Source organism: Gorilla gorilla, chromosome 9 (genome assembly GCF_029281585.2).
Source record: "Gorilla gorilla gorilla isolate KB3781 chromosome 9, NHGRI_mGorGor1-v2.1_pri, whole genome shotgun sequence".
NCBI classification, from domain to species: Eukaryota; Metazoa; Chordata; class Mammalia; order Primates; family Hominidae; genus Gorilla; species Gorilla gorilla.
The window spans coordinates 121,277,262-121,295,568 of record NC_073233.2 but is presented as its reverse complement, the minus strand read 5'-3'; the positions used below and the strand labels follow the sequence as shown (position 1 = coordinate 121,295,568).

Sequence of the window (18,307 nt, the reverse complement as noted above, 5' to 3'; positions counted from 1 at the left end):
TACTGCTCAGGTGATAGGTGCACCAAAATCTCACAAATCACCACCAAAGAACTTACTTATGTAACCAAATGCTACCTGTACCCCAATAACCTATGGAAACATAAAATAAAAAATAAAAAGTGGGCAAAGGACATGAACAGAACATCTCAAAAGAGGACCTACCTGCAGCCAACACATATATGAAAAAGTGCTCAACATCAGTAATCATTAGAGAAATGCAAATCAAAAATCACAATGAGTTACTGTTTTGCACCAACCATTTTAATAATGGCTATTATTTAAAAAAAAAACAAAAAATAACAAATGCTGGTGAGGCTGTGGAGAAAAGGGAACACTTATACACTGTTTGTGCTAGTGCAAATTAGTTCAGTCACTGTAAAAGCAAGCTGAATATTTCCCAAAAAACTTATAATTAACGTTCAACCCAGCAATCCTATTACTGGGCATAAAATAAATCTTGCTACCAAAAAGACACGTGCATTCATATGTTCATCACAGCACTGTTCACAATGGCAAAGACATGGAATCAACCTAGGAGCCCATCAATGGTGGATTGGATAAAGAAAATGTGGTACATATTCATCATTGACTACTATGCAGCCATAAAAAAGAATGAAATCATGTCCTTTGCAACAACACAGATGCAGCTGGAGGCCATTATCCTAAGTGGTGAATTAACACAGAAACAGAAAACCAAATACCACATGTTCTCACTTGTAAGTGGAAGCCAAACCTTAGGTACACATAGACAGAAAGATGGGAATAACAGACACTGGGAACTACTGGGGGTGGAGAAGGGAGGTGGCAAGGGTTGAAAAACTACCTGTGGGGTGCTATGCTTGTTTGCTTGCTCCCTGGGTGATAGGATCATTCATACCCCAAACCTCAGCATCACACAATATACCCATGCAACAAACCTGCACATGCACCCACTGAATCTAAAATACAAGTTGAAAAAGAAGAAAATATTTTGTTTGTTCATTTCACTATGTGGTATAGGTGGTTGTGAAGAATACAATTCTTAAAAGTCGAAGAAACTTAAATAGAACAATAGAATATGGGCTCCTGGACAGGAATCTTGTTCTCTGCTCTATCATCAGTACTTGGCCATGTAGGAGGGAGCTCATTTAACATTTGATGAATGAATGAATGAATGAATGAATGAATGAATGAACAGGAAGGTGAATCTCCCGGGGTGAAGGTTGATTTCTGGCCTTTTTTCAGAGACTTCTCTAGTCTGAGTAGGTTCTGAGTCATTTTGTAGCAGACCAGGCTTTTCCTTCACAGTTTTCTCCAACCTGCCTCCCCAGGGTCAGGCCACTAAAACCCCTAGGCAGATTCTCCTGGGAGAGATCCTTAGAGATTCCCATCATTGCTACCTTCCCCTGGTCAGTTTCCTTATGATCATTTACGATGCTTCATATTTTTATAAGTATGGTTTTCCAAGCAAAGGGCTGTTCTGATGAATGAGAGAACAAATTGATGGTGAGGCTTCAGGGGCCAAAGCAATAATCAGACAGTCATTTTGCCAGCCTTTGCTTCAAACCAGACACTCCATCCCAAGTGCCCAACTTGCATTATCTCATTTAATTTTCTTGACAACCCTCTGAGTTTGGTACTATTATTATTTCCATTTTTTGCAGGTTTAGAGGAGCATTGGGTCACGCAGTTGGCAATTCAGTGGCCCAGGACTTAAACCTGGCTTGCTTCCTGCCAAGGTACATTGCTCTTAACATATGGCCAGAATAGCCTTGATCAAATCAAATACAGGACTCCGAGCCTGAGGCTTATCCATTGCTGGGGGTGGGGTGGGGTGTCACGTGCTCCCCAGGCCAGGCCTGAACAATAGGACCTCCTGGGGGGAGAAAAATCAGCTGTGGAAATTTAGAGACACTCCCCATTCTCCTTCAACCTGAAAGGAAGAGAAAAGAGAGGGTGGGTGTGCTGGTACTGAAGAGGTGGAGCTTTGACTAATATGCTCATCAGGACTTTGCCTGCAGCAAAAAGATATCTTTGGAAGCTGTGCCTGTGGAAAGGTCAGTATTAGCTCAATCAAATTTGGCTTATGGAGAAACTTCGGGATTACTTAGTTGCAGTGGAAATGTGTCTTTGTCTCTATAGTTTTGGTTGGAAAGAAAGCAATGTGTCCCTGGGACTGTCAAAACGCTTTTTAACCAGTAACAGGAAAACTATGTATGTGCTGGTAAATTTGCATTGAATATGGAAACTTGGCACATAGAGTGTCAAGCAGATGCAGTTTCAGACTGGGAAAAGAATGCCTTTCAGATTCCATCCAGCTCTGAGCTATCCTCTCTCTCCTGGGGGAATTACTCAGGATGATCTAGAAGAGAAAGGAACCAATAGTTGGCCCCGGGAGCACGAATCAGGAGCAATTGGGAGTGGAGAAGGCAAGTGACTGAAGATGAGAGCTGAAGCAATGCCCCTTTCCAGGTATACAGCGGTGGCAGGCACCTGGTGCTAGCCACAGGTGCAAGGGCTGGCTTTTCATAGAAACAAAGACTGGTCTAGACACAAGCCTACAGGTATTTCCAGATGATGGCATCAAGTGATGTGAGAACAGATAACCAAAGAAGGCCTGCTAAGAGTCTTTTTGCCTTGAAATTCAAAGGAGCAGAGGACCTTATCTACTTGGGTAGGTGAATGAGAGTGTGTTTTGGTGGCAGAGAGTGGATAAAGGAATTTGTGGGGATGTCTTCGGTCAGCTCAGATAAGGAAAGTGAGGGTGAGAAGCACAGCAAATTTTCCTGCTCCAGCCTTTGATATAGTCTCAGTTTCATTCATTTCTCCTCATCTTCTCTCCCTACCCACAACCCACACTCGTATTTGCCATGTCTTTCTTCCAATGTAGGAAAGGGACAGCTCAGACATCACCTCTTCCAGGAAGATTTCTACCCCAGTGCCTTATGCTGGGCCAGATGTCCTAGCTTTGTATCACAAACATTCACTAAGCCCAAGGGTATGTGATCCTCTAGTGTGTTGTCCTTTGGCTCCCTTTTGACTGGGAGTTCCTCGAGAGAAGAGAAGGTCCTATCCCTCTGTGTGTGCCCAGCACTTATCCCAATGCCTGGTACATAGTGGAAACTAGTAAACAGAAGCTAGTGTTTACTGTAGTATTTTAGCTTAAACCATTATCACCAGTAGGGGCTGGGAAGCTGTGGAGAGTCTAAAGTTAGAGTAACCAGGCTTCACCCCAGGCTGGCCCTAGTGAAAGTCCCCTAATGCCTTCTCCTGCTAAATTTCATCATTCAGGCAACAAATATTTATTGAGCACCTATTATGTATCAGCACTTTTCTAGGTATTTGGACACATCAGGGATCAGAACCAACAAAAATTACGAAGTTCACATTCTAGTGGGAAAAGGGAGCAGAATGCAAACAATAAATCATATATCATGAGAAGCAAGTTAAACAGTATGTCAGAATAATATGTATCTATCAAGGTATTATGTTGGGGAAAGAAAGGAGATGGGGGAAATAGGGCAGGAGCACTTAACATTTTAACTGATACCTTAAGGTGTCAGCCTAAAAAAAAAAAAAGACATCAGAGAAATATATCTCCTAATTTAATGATCTTATTTGTGAGTAAGCAAAAGGATTATAATCCAGGATACACAGCTATAGCAAGCAACAGATGCACCCGAAGAGGGGAGGGTGAGGGGAAGCTTTTATTGGCAAAAGGAGAAGTTCACACAAGCTGCTTAGAAACAGAGTTCATTGGCTCTGGAGGCGCAAAGCCAGAATTGGTGTCAGTTCATTGGTGGAGATGCTGTTACTAGGCAAGTAGTCTTTTGAGAGTATCTTTTCTGAATTGCTGTAGTCCTAAAGAATGTCTAGTGATAAACCTGGTCCTAGAAATATGTGCCTATGTATAAAATATAGATCACGAAAAGCATGAGATGTGTGAAGGACGTGAAGGAATTTCTTAGGGGCTTATTTTAGAAAGTCCTTGAAACAGTCTTATCTCAAGCAAGCGTGGGTCCTTCTCCTTCCTGCTTTCCCACCTCCAATTTGGTTCTGACAAAAGTGATTTTGTCCTGGTATCTGCAACTTTCACAACGGGTGAATAGAACTTAGGCAAGATAAAAGGGACGAGGGGAATCACGCAGAGGGGGTATTGGTAAGGGATCTTTTGGTAATGGTGACAACTCAAAGTAGCTTAAGCAAGAAGGGAATTTACTATCTCACATAACTAAAAAGCCCAGTGACAGCCCAGGCATAGCGGGATCTGAGGGCCCCAGCAGTGATGTCAGGGCTCTCCTCAACTTCATCTCTTGGTCCTGCCTTCCTCTTGTGTTGACTCCATTCTCAGTGAATGACCTCTCGAGGATGGTAAATCATCACTGCAGCTCCAAATGCTCACCCTATCTTCTGAGCAGACTCAGTAAGAAAGAGTTCCTTTCTCCTTTAAGCCTGCAAAACTCTCAGCTGACCTCTGATTGGTACTTTTCCGGTCACATGACCATCTCTGACCCAATCAGTGTAATGAGAGAGATGTGCAATGGTGTGATTGGCTGAGTCCGAATCCATGTGCACCCCTGGAAGCAGGGCTAGCTAGCATCGGGTCCACCTAAATCATGTGGTCTAAGCCTGGGGTGAGGTGGTTCCTAAGAAAAATCGGGAGAGTGGGCAATGGGCAAGCAAATACCCATTGTCTTATCTACAAGGAAAGAACAAGTCAAAGGCCCAGAACCAAAGAAGTGAGCTGATTGTCTGAGGTCACACCCCTGGCAAGGCCAAAGCTGGAAGCCCCACTCTTAGTTCACACTACTTCTGAGTGCCCTCAGAAAAATCCCACTGGGGGCCATCTTTTCTGGCCTTCCACTTGTGATTTTCTTTTTTCAATGACTTCGGTTACAGCAGCAAACAGCTTCACTAGTTGGAATGTCCTCATTTCAAAAACAGCACACCTACTTTAATTCCTGACGTGAATTTTGTATGATTCCACTAGTTCTAATGAATAAACAAACAAACAAACAAAAAGCACGTATTTCTTTGTTGTTTTAGTGATCCAGAGCCTCAGAGGTGTGGTTCAGCCAGAACTAGGGATCCCAAACGGATTGTGGTTTCGTGGAGAAGGGTGAGCACAGAGAACATCTAAGGGAAAGATGAGGCCAGGTCCATCTAGCCCTAGTTGTCAGAGGTTGTTCGCTGGTGCTCAGAGGGGGTCACTCTGCCTCCTGATGGGGTAAATAGGGCAGACCAAATTTATCCTGATGTACTTCCAACCTGCCCCTGGAGAGCAAGTCGCAGCTGGGTCTAATGGAAAGAAAGACCACATAGGAGCAAATTTGCTTTAATCAGCCCAGATCCCTTCATTTATGAATGACTGAGAGCAGACTGACAGAAGTCTGAACTTTGAACCTCTGAACTTTGGAGTGATAACTCCTGTTATCCAAGGGTTAAGACGTGGAGATTCTTCCAGTCCAGGCAGGCCCTTCCCTCTATTCTCAGTGGCTATTTCTGTGATACCTGCTATGGGGTGCATGGTTCAGGTTCTAAGGCCCTGACAGCACTAAGGGGAGTTTTTGTATGTGTCTGAGTTATTTTCACCTTGACAATGCCCTGCTAGAATAATATATGTGGATAAGAAAATAGGACTCATTTTTCCCAATGTCATTTTGTACTATCTAGCACAATACTTGGCACATAGTAGGTGCCTGACAAATATATATTGAATGAATGAGTGAGTGAGGAGCTTTTCAGGAACACGCTGTCATTCAAGTAACTTCACAGAGGAGCTGCTTGATGTACAGGCAGATGCTGGGCTCCTAGCCCATCTGGGGGAGGACAGCAGATCTGGAAATTTGAATATCTCCATTTTTGCAGAGAAAGCGCTGTGGCCTCCACATGCTCATGCCCACCCCACGCCTCCTCTAATGTGTTGTGCCTGATCAGATGGGAAGGTAATCCTTTGCAGTGGAGAGATTTAAGCTGTTATCTAACAGACTGCGGGTGGATTAACGAGGCTTTCTGATAAAACCTTAAATGGGTTAGAGTTTCATTTTCCCCTTTGCGCTCAGGGAGCAGGTGAAAAGAACTAGCTAGTTGACTGTGTTGCAGTTTGGACCAGAAAATTAATGAAAGGAGAGACAGGGCCAGGCAGCGGGCAGTGAGGTTCAAGGTAAAGGCTGGATTTTGGCACTGGCTCAGCCTTAGGAAATTCTGGACAAGATATTGGATCTCCGGGCCTGTCTTCCCTTAGCTTCAAATGGGAAATAATAATACCTACCTCCCAGGGATGTTGTGCAGATGAAATGAAATCTCTGACATGAAAGGCCTTTGAAGAAGATAAAAGCACTTCCCTGTGTGAGGCTATTATTATCATGGACAAGAGACACACTGCAGGGCTGAGGCTTGGCCTAAAACACCAGGATTCTCTGAGACCTTTGAAGGATGGTCTTTCAGCCTACATTTGCCCATGTGGAGAGGGAGAATTGTGGTGGCAGCCACATACTTCCCTGAGGAATGGGAGAGCCAAGTTGTGTCTGGCCATGAGTTTGGAAATAATGCCACGACAGAATGGGAAGCCATGTTCACTACTGGTGACTCACCCACATACTCTTGAAGACAGAGCCAAGCCCAAATTCAAGGTCCTGTCCTCCAGAATGACACATGCTCAGAGAAGGGTGATTACAACCCTTCTGTCTATGCCTAATTCTCTTTTTCTTGTCTATAAGACTTCTCACAGGAGAAGAAATCTTCCAAATCCTTAATGAATTTAAATTCTGTTGGAGAGAAAAAATAAAGACACAGAAAAGAATTTCATAACAATGAAGTCATTATGTTATGAATTTAAAAGGCAGCACCACACAAGCATTCAGGGAAAGGATGAATCGCATGGGTTGGGGGACAGTTGCATGTGGAGTGGGGTGGTTGAGTACCTGGTCTAGATCTTGGACCACTTGCTTAACTGCTTTGCACCTCAGTTTCCTCATCTGTAAAAGGAGAATAATGATAGAACCCATTTCATTAGACAGATCTGAAACCAGTCAAGTATTTAACAGGAGATACCTATCATTTTTATTATGTTGGGGCTTTGTGGATGTGTAAGATTGGAAGAGAGGAAAGGAGAAGGTCTTTGAAACAGAGGATATAGGAGTGAGTGGAATGCCTGCAGACACCCATTGGGAAGCTGGCCTAAGAGGAGAGATGGTCTGGTGGGGAGCTGCCCTTCAACAAACATTGCTCAGGCTTCCCTGAGATGCTGGAACACCATAGTGAGCAATGACACCCAGGGTTGATGCCCAACATTGGCTGGCCTAACTGGAAACAAGTACATGACCCTAAAACCAAGCCTACGTTAAGGCTTGTTCAGATTATATTGGATGGTTTATGTGCAAAGGCCATGTAGAATTTTATCACTATTATCTATAAAGAAAAATAATTTGAGGGATAATAATAGATATGTTTATTTTAAATTATACCTAAAACTTATGAATCATAGCTCTTACTCATATGCAGTATACGGAATGCATCTATAGCCTACAATAGTTAAAGTACAATAATGTGAGTGCTTTATCAGTAAAACTTCAGAGAATTTAAAAAGCTCTGGGGTCTTTCTCCCCCTACAGACACGCATGCACGTATGCACACACACTAAGCAAATGAGTTTGCCCTTTATCTTGTAGACAGTTGTGAGAAGGTGCCTGGGAAGGGGTACAGCATAATGAAAGTGATGTTTCAGAGGATTCTCCTGGCTGCAGTGTGCACGATGGCTTAGAAGGTGGAGTGAGATGGGGAGATCAGCAAGGAGGCTATGGCAATAAGTCAAGTTAACCAAATCCAGCGCCTTTTTCTTATTTTCCCCTGATGTTGATGACACAGTGCAGAATTCAGCAATGCCTAATACCACAGAATGTACATTTCAATCCTTCATGCTCTCCCTGTGCCTGCCCTGTGTTCCATCTAGATTCTCTCGGCCCTCCTTGCCAGCTCAGCCTGCCATTTGGAGGCCTACTTCTTTATCCCCCTCCTTTAGGGTAGAGTCACATAGAAACCCTTCCAACCCTGATAAAAATCCTCATATTTAAGAACTCCGGAAAAGAGCATATAGGGATGGCCTGGTGGGGGCATCTATGGAAGTATGCTCAACCAACACGACCACAACAGGAGTGCCCAACTCCTCAGGGCTTCCATGTGCCAAGTACGGTGATGAGAGCTTTATAGAAATCATCTCATTTAATCCCCGCAACAAACCTAAGAAGTGGGTATCATATCTCCCCTATTGCCTTTTACGGACAAGGCAATCGAGGGGCTAAGCCACTCACTAAGGTTATGAAACTTAAAACTTAAAGCGAGGTTATGAAATTTAAAGCAAGGTGGAGGAGGGCTTTGAGCCTGCACTCCCACCACTGAGCTTCCTGCCTCTCTGGGTCTTGTTGGAGTCCCTACCCCACTCTGGACCATTAGTTCAGAGGGTTCTTGAACAAAGGTAAGAACATTGAAGATACCTCACCTGGCCTTTCTGAGTCTCAGGTTCCTTATTTATAAAATAAGGGGGCATGGACTAGCCATTTTGGAGCAATTAATTGTATTTAGACAATGAATCAGATGGACTCCAACAAAGCAGATACAGTCAGCCCTCTGTACCTTCGGGTTCCAAATTTGCAGATTCAACCAACTGCTGATCAAAAATATTTGGGGAAAAAACAATAAAAATAACACTCCAACAATAAAAAATAATACAATTTTTAAGAAATACAGTATATCCACTATTTACATAGCATTTACATTGTGTTAGGTATTATAAGCAATCTAGAGATGATTTAAAGTATATGAGAATGTATGTAGGTTATATGCAAATATGATGCATTTCATATAAGGGACCTGAGCATCCCAGGGCTTTGGTATCTGTGGTATCAATCCCTGGTGGATACAAAGGGATGACTGTAGAGGATTAGATGATCCCTGAATAATTTTCAGCTTGGACATTCTAGGAGCCTTTTCTTCAGCCTCTTGTTCCAATAATTCTCACTATCTTGCTGCACCTTTGATCTAGTGTAAATCGCCTTGCACGTTAACTCACCTATTTTAATGTGCAAATTCATCTCTTAGCAGCAGCGAAATGAACTCCGTGTGTGTGTGGGGGTGTGTATGTGTGTGCTTGTTGCCCAAGGGGAGTTGAGGGATCTAAATGAGCTCAATGAGGGATCTAAATGAGGGATCCAGAGCTGCTGAAGATAAGAAGCCCAAATGTAAAGTTGGGGACAGATGTGACAATGGAGTGATGCTCAGGCTGAGCTGAATCAGCACATCTGGCAGGCAGCCACCCTCAGTTAAAGCAGTTCCTTCCGACCCGCTGGTGACAGGAGCCCTGCTCCAGAACTGGGGAGATCTGAGGCTGGGGTGGCTGGCAGAGGTAATCGGCAGCCCACTGTTCCCTGCTTTGCCAGCACCCTAAGGCTCCCTCCTACCTAAGCCAGGGCTGAGCCTCAGAGCAGCCAGGAAAGCCTGATCCAGCCCTAGGGCAAAATCAGACCACAGGGCAGAATGTCTCCAGGGAGAACTCCTTCATCATTTTGCCTTTTTGAAATTGAGATCAAATTAGAAGTCTTATTAAAAGGAAATAAGTCATCCAGCAGCTTCAGATCACAGAAGCCCAGTGCTTGGCTGGCATGTGGCCACCCACAGGGCCGGGAGCTGCTGGAGGAGGTGGTGGGCAACTGGATGTCCCGCTGGGCTAGCACTCCTCTTTCTAGGGCATCAGGGAGGGTAGGGGGATGCAGCTCTGGGGCTTTAGGAGAAAAGAACTAATGACATCCTGATGAATATATGATTGGAGTTACAGTCATTGCAATCAACAGGTTTTCCTGATTATAAACTGAGGACAAACTGCAAGTAACAGAGGAGTATCTGTTTGCAAAGAGGATTTTAGAGCACTGATCCTAGCACCTTCCACTTCACACTGGGTCCTGTTGATGCCCATGCACCCCTGGCCCCAGGCCCTGACAAGGAGCGCTGCTACCCTATCCCCGAGCCCTGAGCTGCTCAGAACCCCATCCCACCCAAGACCAGTGCTCTCAGGCCCTGCTGCCATGGGGTCATGTAAGAAGGCAGGCTTCTGGCTGGCAGCTGGCTCTTGGGGGATCTTCATGTTTGCCACCAGTCACAGGAGAGAGGGAAAGGTAAACAGAGCCAAATACATGCTTGCCTTCAGTGAGACGGAGGACCAAGGAAGATAAGCAGATCCGTGAGGGTGGGAGGGGGCAGATAATGGGCTCATGGTCATTTCTGTTCTCAAAAAGAGTCGCCATTAAGTAAATACTTTCTATTTGCCAGTCACTATGCTAGGTACTTCATGTATATTATATCCAAACCACAGAAGGAGAGGTAGGTGTTGATGCTCCCATTTTATAGAGAGGAAACTGGGGCTCAGAGAAATGTGGTGACTTTTCTGCAGGTCACACTTAGTAAGGAGAGGAATGTTTTACATGCAGGAAGAGTTAAGAACACAGCTTGGGGTCAAATTCTGACTCCCCTGCTTCCTGGCTATGTGATCCCGGGTGGGAAAGTACTATTCTCTTTTTAACTTATTTACCTGTAAAGTGGAGATAATACCCACCTCACAGTCGTTATGAGGCTTATGTTAGGGTAGGATCTTCAAGTTTTGATAGGGTGCCTAGTGCAGAGCAAAGGCACAATGCATGGGGGGCGGGGAGGGGGCGGGGGGGTGGGCATGGTGCCTCACATCTGTAATCCCAGCACTTTGGGAGGCTGAGGCAGGTGGATCACTTGAGGTCAGAAGTTTGAGACCAGCCTGGTCAACATGGTGAAACCCCATATTTCATAAAAATATGAAAATTTGGGATACAGACGCATGCCTGTAATCCCAGCTATGGGAAGCTGAGACATAAGAATCACTTGAACCTGGGAGGCAGAGGTTGCAGTGAGCTGAGATCACACCACTGCACTCCAGCCTGGCCGATAAAGTGAGGCTCTGTTTCAAAACAAACAAACAAACAATGCACAGGCAGGCTTTATTCTTTCTCTCTGCGTGTCTGCAGGATGCCAGTCTATGAGGACCAAAAGCTCATTCCCTGGGAAAGGGAGTCAGCTCTAAATGGGTTTTCTTCACCTCTGATTATTCTCTCCTGTAACGGAACCCTTGGAAAGCCTCTATTTTCAAGTTATTTAGAAAATGAGACCTCTTACTTAAAAAAAGTCATGTGGTATTAAATGTCTTCTGTCCTCAGAATATTAGGTTAGTGCGAAAGAAATTGCAGTTTTTGTCATTACTTTTAATGGCAAAAACTGCAATTAGTTTTGCACCAACCTAATACTTCTTAGTCGTACTTCCCCTCAGTTCTCCAAGCCAAGAAGCTCTTATTTGAACCTATCCTTATAAAAGTGTTTACAATAGCAGCCCGTGACCTGTTGCAGCATCTCAGCCCCTTCCTATTGTTTCCTCTCAACTCTGAACCTCAGTCCCACCTCGCGGCGCACTGGAACCGCCGTCCTCACGTCATGTATGAAGACAGTGAGAAGCTCTGGACTGTCTGTTACCTTCCACCTCTGCTGTGGCTTCAGGATGGTGATGGAGTTCCATCCCGGCCACATCCTCTTTAGGATGGAAAATCCCAGCTCCTCTGCTTGTTGAACCAGAAGACTCTGATTACCTGGAACAAGCTGTGTCTCCAAGGGTGGTGTCGGGGCTCCTGGCAAGTGGAGATGAGGCCTTCTTAAAGACGGCACTGGTATTTTCCATGCTGCCTGGAAGGTTTGCATGGTAGCATGTGTTAGGGGTAACAAGTTTGGGGCGGTGGTGGGGGTGGATCCACACTGGAGAGGGAGAATACTAGCATGTGAAACATCTCTTCCCACCTATGAGGAGACAGAGCTTCAGGTGCAGCAGACTCTCCTCCAAATTGGAGATGACTGCTCTCGGCAGGCACTCTGGAACAATAAACATAATAACGTAATTTGACATTCCCCACTCTTTGGGGAAGAGAATACACCTATCATAGCCATTTTCAAGAGCCAAGAAGGAGGGCAGCCAGCGCAGGGGAAGGCGGGGCCTGAACTTCAAAGGAGACAGGCCTGGTGGTTATGAACACAAACAGCCTTTCCGTTTTCAAAGCTCCACGGAATTCTCTGTGAAAACAGCAACTTTTGCACCCTCTAATTTTCTTCTTTGTGCTCTGATTAGCATCAAGCCATTCTCCCTTTGCAATTCAGTAGCCTCTTGAAGGGTGTTTGTTTGCATGATAGGACTGATGGGCAGGTCCTGGCTTCTCTACAGTGGCCTGTCACTTGCTTGCCACCCAGGGCGCCACCACAGAGTGCCCCAGTGAGCTCCCTCCAGCCATGTGCAGTACATCAATCTGAATGAGGGGCTCAGGCCATTGATTTTCTTCCACCGCCCGCCCCCCTGTCACCAAATGCCAATTATTTATCTCGGTTTCAGAAACGAAGTTCTTAATTTAAGCCAACAGCTGCCTTACCTGCGAAGAACACTTTCTTTGGGTGTGTTGAATAAAATCTCCCTGGAGGAGGAAGATTTCCTTTCCCACATGCTTCAGAGAATGGCCAGCTTTGATTCCTTAAAGGACACGAGCTTCATCCTTTCCCAGACCCTTCAAACTTAACCCAACTGACGTCACAGTCGACACCCTCAATCTCAAGATAGAGTCTGGTAATCTCTTATATTTGCGTAGCACTTTATAATTCCCAAAGTGCCTTCACCTCCAAAACTTCATTTAACCTTTACAACAATAGAGGAGGTAGGTTGGGCAGGTATTAGTGTTTCCAGAAGCAGCAGCCAAAGCTCAGAGAGGTTAAGCAACTTGCCCAAAGTCACACGGCTGGCAGGTAGCAGGGTAGGACCAAAAGTCTTTGGAACTTTGGTCTGGGACTCCTGACATTCACTGTACCATGAAGACCCTGCCTCCTACTCTAAAATGATTCTGTGATTGTAAGGAGCCAGAGATAATGCCACTTATTGGACTTCTCACTTAGGGACTTGCAGTCCATAGGTGACCCTGGTTTAGAGTGACCCTGGGGCAACTGGAAGGGAGCGTTGCCTCTGGGGATGGGGTGAGAGTACAAGGTGGGTTACGGAAATCAACACATTTGCATCAGTGAGGGTTCACTGTAGAAAGAGAAGCGTGTGCTTTGGCACCTTAAGCAGAGAACAATCTAACCCATGGAACAGGGTGCCTATAGCACCACCAGATGGGCTGGAGGAGGGTGCCAGAGGGACCCCCAGGAATGATTCCCAGAATGATTCACGCAGAGTTCTCCTAACAGGGGAGACACCACCTACCACTCACCCCACTGAATTTAACGGCACATGCAGTGGCGGCAGGCCAGGAGTCAGCTGCAGGCCACCAATGATGCCAATGCAACTCTCTCTCAGCACTCCACAGCTGGAAAAACAGAGCTGAAATGCTGCTACCAACAAATCTGATGTTTGTAGCATATTGCCAGCAGAAAATAGCAAAAGGGGTAGGAAGTGGCATTAGACTGGCCACTAGTTCCCATCTAGAATCATTGCTACAAGGGAGTCTGGGCAATGTGGCTTTCTGTGAGATGGTTTCTAGCTTCTACAGAACAGGAAAGAACATTCAAAGGAGGGTACAATGGAAGTCGAGTAAGCCAGTGCACAGAGCCCACCACAGCAGCCAACCTAATGCCCACTCTCTTGTTACCCATGAAAACCCGAAATGCAAACACTCTGAAAATGAGTACTTGATTCTGAAGTGGATACATCAAAGGTCTTTATTAGCATAGGAACAACACATAGTGTGCATCCGTGTGTTCCCCAAATGCACACAAATCCTGTCTCTCTCAAGAATCACTGATGTATTTCATCGTAGAGTTGAGAATTTCTAGGCCATGAAGCTTTCTCAGTTGAGCAGCAAACCTGTCACAATCAAAACAAACAACCCAGGGCATAAGTGCCACGGTTCAGGCGTCTGGAGCCCAGAGCCAACACACTCTCAGATGGAAGCTGGCTGAGAACGTCAGTCCTGTCACTCTGGGTGGAAACAGGAAGTGGCTGTGGCACTGGGGTACCCTAAAGATCACAGGGGTAAGTAAGGCCCTCAGGGAGGCCCACAAAGCACTGAAAACACTCGCTGCAGGTGGCAGGTGTGTCAGGCTGATCAGACAGGACCTTGCTCTCGAGAACTCCCCCATAGGTTGCCACTTTGAAGTCATCCTAGCTAATGTGCTTTCTTTCTATAGAAGAAAGATTTTAACTATTCCTTCCATTTGAACAACCAGACAGAACTTGAAAGGACCTTAGATATTATCGAGGCCAACCCTCTCAATCTACAGAGGAGGAATTAAAGGCATGTGGATGTAAGGGAAGGAGCCTCTCTCACTCAGCTCCCGGGGTTACCCCTGCTCTATGCCAGGGCTCCTTTGCTCAGCCACAGGTGGACACCTCCCAGAAGCACGTGCAATGAGATGCGTCTGCACATCAGAATAGGAGCAGAGCAGAGTGGAGGTCTGAGCTAACAGAGAAGCCATGGGCACAGTTACAGCCCACATCTCTTGCCCTCGCTCACTGGGGACCTCGGCATGCTGTTCTGCGTCTCTCCTTCTCCACTGTTTTCTCCTGCATGAACATGTGACCCTTGCTGGCCGTTCCTCCATTTGTTTAGGCTGAGGCAAAGAACATGAAGTGGGGGGTCTGTTTCTGGAAAAGTGGAGAAGAGAGAAAAGAGGGAAGAGAAGGGGAGGTGGAGTGGGAGGGAGGGGAAGAAGGAGGATAAAGAGACAGGGAGAGGGATGCAGAACAGTGGAGAATGGAATGGAGAGAAGGCAACGGCAGCAAGTGGGAGCAGCAAGTCCCCATCAGACAAGCCGATTCCCTCTCTGGTTGGAGACCGAGAGCTCCCCAGTTTCCTCTAGAAAGGCTTTCTTCAGAGAAGCAGCTACTGGGCTTAACCTAGGTCTGCACAGAAAGCATGAGGGCTTCCCACACTGTTCTGTGTGGCACGCAGTCCCAGCCAAAACTCAGCACCTCAGCTCAGCTGCTCTTTCTGCAATAGGTCAGCCTGGCTCCGTGTCCACAGCATACCTGGGCTCAGCTGTGCACAGCTTCCCCAGAGCAATGCCTGCGTTCACCTGCACGGCCGTCTTCTGTGTGTCACTGCCTGCGAGCTTTAACAAGACCTGCAAAAGGTCCGTCTTTAGCAGGGAAGACGCAACGTTGGGCACCTCCATGCAGTTACCAAGGCAGAGGGCAGCGTTGCCCACCAGAACCTCATCCTCCGAGCTGAGCAGCTTCATCATAATGCTCAATTCTGCAGGGAAGGAAGAGAACAAGCAATAGCTCCTTTTAATCCCAAAATAGAAGGCTGGCAACAGGACATGAGGGATGCAGGGAGATGTCAGCGGACACTGAGCTTCCCCAGTAACTCTGCAGCAGAACTTGTTCACTCACTCATCAGCAAACATTCACTGAATGCATATGAACCTCCTCAACTACTTGCTGAACCTCTGAAGTATCTCGGCTTCCTAGAACAGTGCCCAGCACAACACAGTTGTTAGATGAATGAATGCTGTGTGTCAGACAGGTCTGTCTTCTTGAAAGCCTGTTCTTAACCTCTCACTGCGCCAGGGTGAGAGGTCCCATCTGACAGCCCCTAGGTGGAGGCAATGTGCCAGCAACCTACACCTGCAGGGTATGCAACAGGAGCCAGGAGAAAGGCTGCCGCTTCCATGGTGGAGCCTCCTTCAGTTCACCTTCTGTGCATTCCAGGGAGTTGGTAAGAAGAACATTAGCAGGCTGCCTCTCTTGGGAAGCCTGCTGTGAATAACTACAGCCGGTTTAAGTTACTGGACTAAAGCTAGGCTCAGACTCTGATATTTCACTTGTTCACTAAACATTGAAGGTGTTTCCCCCCCTCCTTCTGTGAAGGCAGAGAACTGAACTTGGTGAGAGGAGGGAGTTTCCTAGCTTTGACCCTGTTATCTTTGAGCCATCTGTCAGCTGGGTCTCCAGCCTGGGCATTCTACCTGTGTGCAACCAAAAGGCTAATTAAATGCTTTCAGATCTGGATGTGAAACATCTTCTGTAAACATTGCTGAAGTCTGGGAGAGGTTAACAGCATTGCTGCTAAGTTCCTCCTCGACCACAGTTCCCTTTGCAGCTTCAAGGGTGGATGAACCTCTGGGACGAGGGCTCCCTTAAGGAAATCATCACTTACTTTTATCCAGTCTTATTACTTCTTCCCGAGCTTCGTGATAACTATTCGTGCAGATAGCTAGTATCTTTATAGCATAACGTGATGCAGTCTCACCTCCTGTCTAGATTTCAGAATGAAATTAGAAAAATAAAATCAGTGCTATGATTGCTCTTGACCACAAACCACAGCGAGCAGTTATTATAGTGCTAGTGGCTTCCTAAACTCTGAAAAGAGAATTCTACTGAGAATGGCATGTGCTTCCTGGTGGGCAGGCATGGTCCCTGCTGGAACAGAGTGTCACCCGCATCCTCTCTAACCCAGCCCACACCCCTGACAGGAATGTAGGCCTGTCATGTACACCTGAGTAATTGCCTCCGGAAGGCTTTATGAGCAAGTGGCTGAGAAGAGAATGATGCTGATGAATGGCAGATCTACCAAAAAGGGAGGAAAAGGCCCTCCCATGTCATTTTCCCATTTGAGAATGAGGACTGACTTGCTAAGGCTGTCAGGCTGACAGTCCTGCATGAGGAACTTCAGGAACCTACATCATTTTAAGAGATGACAACTGTCAAACACAGCCCTTGCAATCACCCATATGGGGTCTTTAAAAGGCATGTGTGCACGTATGCATGTGTGATGCATGGGTATGCATGTGTGATGCATGGGTATGCGTGCCATCAGGAGCTTTTGGTGGGTTTGCAAAAGTTATAATGAATGACAGTCATTGTTCAAGTGGCAATCTAAACTCAGACCCCCTATGCTGCCCCCTCAGCGTTACCCCTGTCCCAGCAGCAGCCCGCAGAGCATGCTTCCCTGCACCACTCAGACTGATGCTTTATGAATAAAAGCCATGTGTCACCACACTAACATGGGTGTATGGACCTCATGGGCACACACATCATAGGTGGGATTCTGAGATGGCAGCCTAGTATAATAATCCCCTTCGCCCTTGCAGGTGAATCCAGATAACTGCTCTACTGGCTTGCTTAGATTCACCACACTCATCTCACAGGGAAATCCCAACATCCTTTGGCCACATGGTAATTCTGCAGGCTACATGTCTCACAGATGGAGTTCCATCCAACACTCTCCAGATAACTGTATAAAGCATCATGAGTAGCAAAACCTGAGCAAAACAATGTGCCTGAGAAACGTTACAGAAAGCCACTCAGATCATTTTTATCAAGAACAGTGGCCATATATTTTAAAGTCAGGCTTGAGGGGTAAGCAGGTTTTATAGATGTATCTAATGAACAATTTTCTTATTTATTCAACAATCTGTTGTTGATGTTCAGAGTATGGTCTGGGTAGACAGGCAGAAGCAAATCCCTATCCAAGAAGTTTAAAATCTAGCAAGGAAGAAATGGCAGCACATTAACCAAACAAAGCCTACCTTAATTCTGTTCCCCGAATAAAATAGGAGACTTCTGTACATTTCAGGGGTTGTAACCAATAAAGTGATCTTACCTTCAGGAATTTCATCATTTTCTTTACCACTCCTGCTCGCAAGGCCTCCTCAACGATTTTCAGAGAGGAAGAAAGGGTCCGGCTCAGAACACCAGCAGCTCTCTGAGTACAGCAGAAAGAGGATAATTAAATGTCCTTTTCAGAAATGCTGACAACCTTTAAAAGTTAACGGGGAGTTTGGTGAGGTAAAAGCAATCATTAATATTGGAAGCAAAATATAAAAAATATGATGGCCAAATAATAGAAAGCACTGTTCTTTTTAATAAAGCTGTCAAGGAGCTGTAATCACAGCCCCTTGCCACCCAGAGGCCCATATTATTTCAGCTTCACACAGGATCAACCAGTTCAACTCTGAGAAAGGAAGTTCTCCCTTGTGATTCCTCCCAGAGCTCTGATATCAGCAGGCCCTTTATAAGGAGATGTTTGATTTCCTGGATTGGTCTTCTGTGTCATTTATCTTTATCTTTTCGAATCTTTGTCTTTTGTTCTAGTTTCTGGGATAGTTCATTTACTTTATTTCCCAGCTCTTCTTTCTTTTTTTTTTTTTTAAATAAATGGCAAGCTGTTACTCTTTTATGGATATAACTATCTTAAATCTTTCTCAGGATACAAATGATAGTTACTATTTTTTTCTTCTGTTTCCTATATCATCTCTATTTCTTTTGGATCAATTTTTATGTTTA

At 45.6% G+C, this 18,307-nt stretch overlaps 1 protein-coding gene across 17 annotated transcripts in view; it reads right to left on the bottom strand.

Annotated features, from left to right (window-relative positions):
* Nucleotides 1–13,719: 13,719 nt before the first annotated feature.
* TTC12 (tetratricopeptide repeat domain 12) overlaps nucleotides 13,720–18,307 on the bottom strand; it is a 51,793-nt gene continuing 47,205 nt past the window's right edge. For 15 of the 17 annotated variants that reach the window (XM_004052150.5, XM_055356236.2, XM_063693528.1 and 12 more), the window contains 4 exons: nucleotides 17,625–17,726; nucleotides 16,179–16,278; nucleotides 15,047–15,272; nucleotides 13,720–13,882 (listed from right to left, as the gene is read on the bottom strand). In XM_004052150.5, the coding sequence (XP_004052198.4) occupies nucleotides 13,807–13,882; nucleotides 15,047–15,272; nucleotides 16,179–16,278; nucleotides 17,625–17,726 (504 nt within the window). In that variant the 3' untranslated portion in view covers nucleotides 13,720–13,806. The remainder of the gene's footprint in view (nucleotides 13,883–15,046; nucleotides 15,273–16,178; nucleotides 16,279–17,624; nucleotides 17,727–18,307) is intronic. The other 2 variants (XR_010129198.1, XM_063693532.1) reach the window with 2 other exon arrangements.